This window comes from Pollicipes pollicipes, unplaced genomic scaffold, assembly GCF_011947565.3.
Source record: "Pollicipes pollicipes isolate AB1234 unplaced genomic scaffold, Ppol_2.1 Scaffold_4740;HRSCAF=5597_pilon_pilon_pilon, whole genome shotgun sequence".
Taxonomy (NCBI): Eukaryota; Metazoa; Arthropoda; class Thecostraca; order Pollicipedomorpha; family Pollicipedidae; genus Pollicipes; species Pollicipes pollicipes.
Window position 1 is genome coordinate 33,712,890 of NW_023596545.1, and position 2,379 is coordinate 33,715,268.

Genomic DNA, 2,379 nt, shown 5'->3' on the forward strand with positions numbered 1-2,379 from the left:
GTGTGTATAATGTCAGGTCACAACAGAGCAGTACTATGGAGTGCATGGAAATAATACGAGAGAGTTTTGAATCATTAAAGCGCTCATATTCCTTTATCATTTTTAATGCACACTTTGCGCAAAGCAATGCAGAAAGCTCACATGACGAACTCATAGCCGACCTTCCTTCCCAGGTCTGGTATCCAGCCGTGATGGTGGCAGATGCGGACACGCCTACATGAACCTGCCGTCCCCGAATGTCCAGAGCGAGGTGAGCCGTCAACGTCAGGGCACGCGTACGTGAAGTCTGTGCGCAGCGATTGCCTTCTACACAGCCTAAAGAATGGTCGGCACGGATTTACGTTGCCACGTGCTGGCTTGGCAGTCGCGCGGTTTGCCAGCGTTGGAAAGTAAGGGGTGCGCTGTGTGAAGCGTATTTAAGGCCAGGATGTTAAAGGCGGACCAGCCGTAGCATATTTTACCGATGCTTATTTGGATAGATCGTAAATAGAACGAGGAGAGGTTTTCGCTGAGAGGCATCGCGATGAGTTTGAATTTTCTCTTAGGAGCCATCTCTGGTGCTGGAAAAAAGTGGGCCTAAGGCATCTACGTCTAAGTGAGGAAACGACCACATGACGTCAGAGACAGGGCTCTATATCAAGCCCACCATCTCTGGTTAATTCTGCACAGCCAATCTGCGTATCAACCGCCACTAAGTATTTTACAGGCATAGTATATTTCGTAGGGCTCTAACAGTTCATGGTATAGTTAAAAAAGCAGAAGCGCGAACAAAATGTGGTATTTGCTGTAGGGCAATGGTGTTCCACGACTTAAAGTGAGAGTTGTTGGAGCTGCTTAAGGAATCTGAAACACGTGGGAACGGAATTGGAACGGAACGTAAACACGTTTGCGTTGGACGATGGCTGTTTATTATCACCATGCATAGGTAAGCCTTTGTGGGGAATGAAGCTCGTCGTTAGAAACCAAAATTGTGCATACGCATGGTTTGGAAGAATGACAATAAGATTAAAAAGGTATGTGGTGAAAGCTTTCATCTCGAGGCCAAAGTGCTCTGTGAAGGGGGAGGAAACAAATATATGCAAGTTGTGAAAGTTGGGTTTGCAAAGGATTGCACGCAAAACAAAGTTGTGGTTAACAAGGGCACGTGTCCATTGCACGGAAAAACATGGGGGAATAAAACTATATCGGGCAGTACCATGTACCCTATTCCTGCGAGACGCTAAGAGCCAGATAAAGAAGACCCCTTTCCACGACATTTGTTTGGCCCCCACGCATGTGAAATTCAGGCATGTACGGACCCCCTGCTGGAATTCAATGTCATACACAAAGCACAGGACAATCAGGACAGGAAAACAGCGAATCTTCCTGATATGAAGTTGGTGATCAGACCTCAAACCGCAGGGCTAGTCAAAGTGGACGAACATCGTGCAACCGACGTGAGTACCGGTTGATTATGCAAATGTGATTATTGTAATAATGCGTGACACGCGTTTGCCTGAAGTCGTTTGCATGTGCGCTTGGTACATGTTGTATTGAAATTTATTACAAATTTGTTTTATTAAATTGAAAATGTATTAAAATGTATTTTATTAAAATTAGCAACTTATCAAAAAATCATTTTATTATTGTTTGCATCACGCGTGTTAATCATTCTTATCATTAGTTGTGCAGAAACTGTTCCAATGTTTGGAATTTGTATCTTTGTCATTCCCTTAATGCTGGTGAGATGTCAATCTGGCGCGCAGCTGATGTTTTTTTTTTTTTAAAGAATCGAGTAGGATCTGCAGGCAGTTTTCAATTTACTGCTCATATGTGTTTTGACGAGGCCAAGTAGTCAAGATATTGAAAAGTCTCTTTTTTCTCCCAGTTTTTTCAACGAGGAATAGGGCCGATGGTGCCCCCTCTCTCCCCCTCTCTCTCTCACTCTCTTTTTTTCTCTCCCTCTCTCAAGAGAGAGAGAGGAAAGAGAGAGAGAGAGAGGGATATATATATATATATATATATATATATATATATATATATATATATATATATAGTGATATATGATCACCGTAAATTCCGTAAATGTTGTCGAAAATTTTGTCTGGTACCTCCGTTTGATATCATTCCTCTCTCACTCACTCTCTCTCTCTTTCTCTCTCTCTCTTTCTCTCTCTCTCTCTCTCTCTCTCTCTCTCTCTCTCTCTCTCTCTCTCTCTCTCTCTCTCTCTCTCTCTCTCTCTCTCTCTCCTATCTCTCTCTCTCTCTCTCTCTCTCTCTCTCTCTCTCTCTCTCTCTCTCTCTTCTCTCTCTCTCTTCTCTCTCTCTTCACAGACAGCAGGTCAACAGCGGACGTACCTGATGTACCTCCTATGTTCGAAAGAATGACCAATATAGAGC

The 2,379-nt window shown here is 43.5% G+C and overlaps 1 protein-coding gene across 1 annotated transcript in view; it reads left to right on the top strand.

Moving 5' to 3' along the window:
* Positions 1–2,379, top strand: part of LOC119098246 (uncharacterized) — a 64,081-nt gene that overhangs the window by 20,630 nt on the left and 41,072 nt on the right. Inside the window, exon 3 of the mRNA XM_037221171.1 lies at positions 174–250. Coding sequence (XP_037077066.1) covers positions 174–250 — 77 coding nt within the window. The remainder of the gene's footprint in view (positions 1–173; positions 251–2,379) is intronic.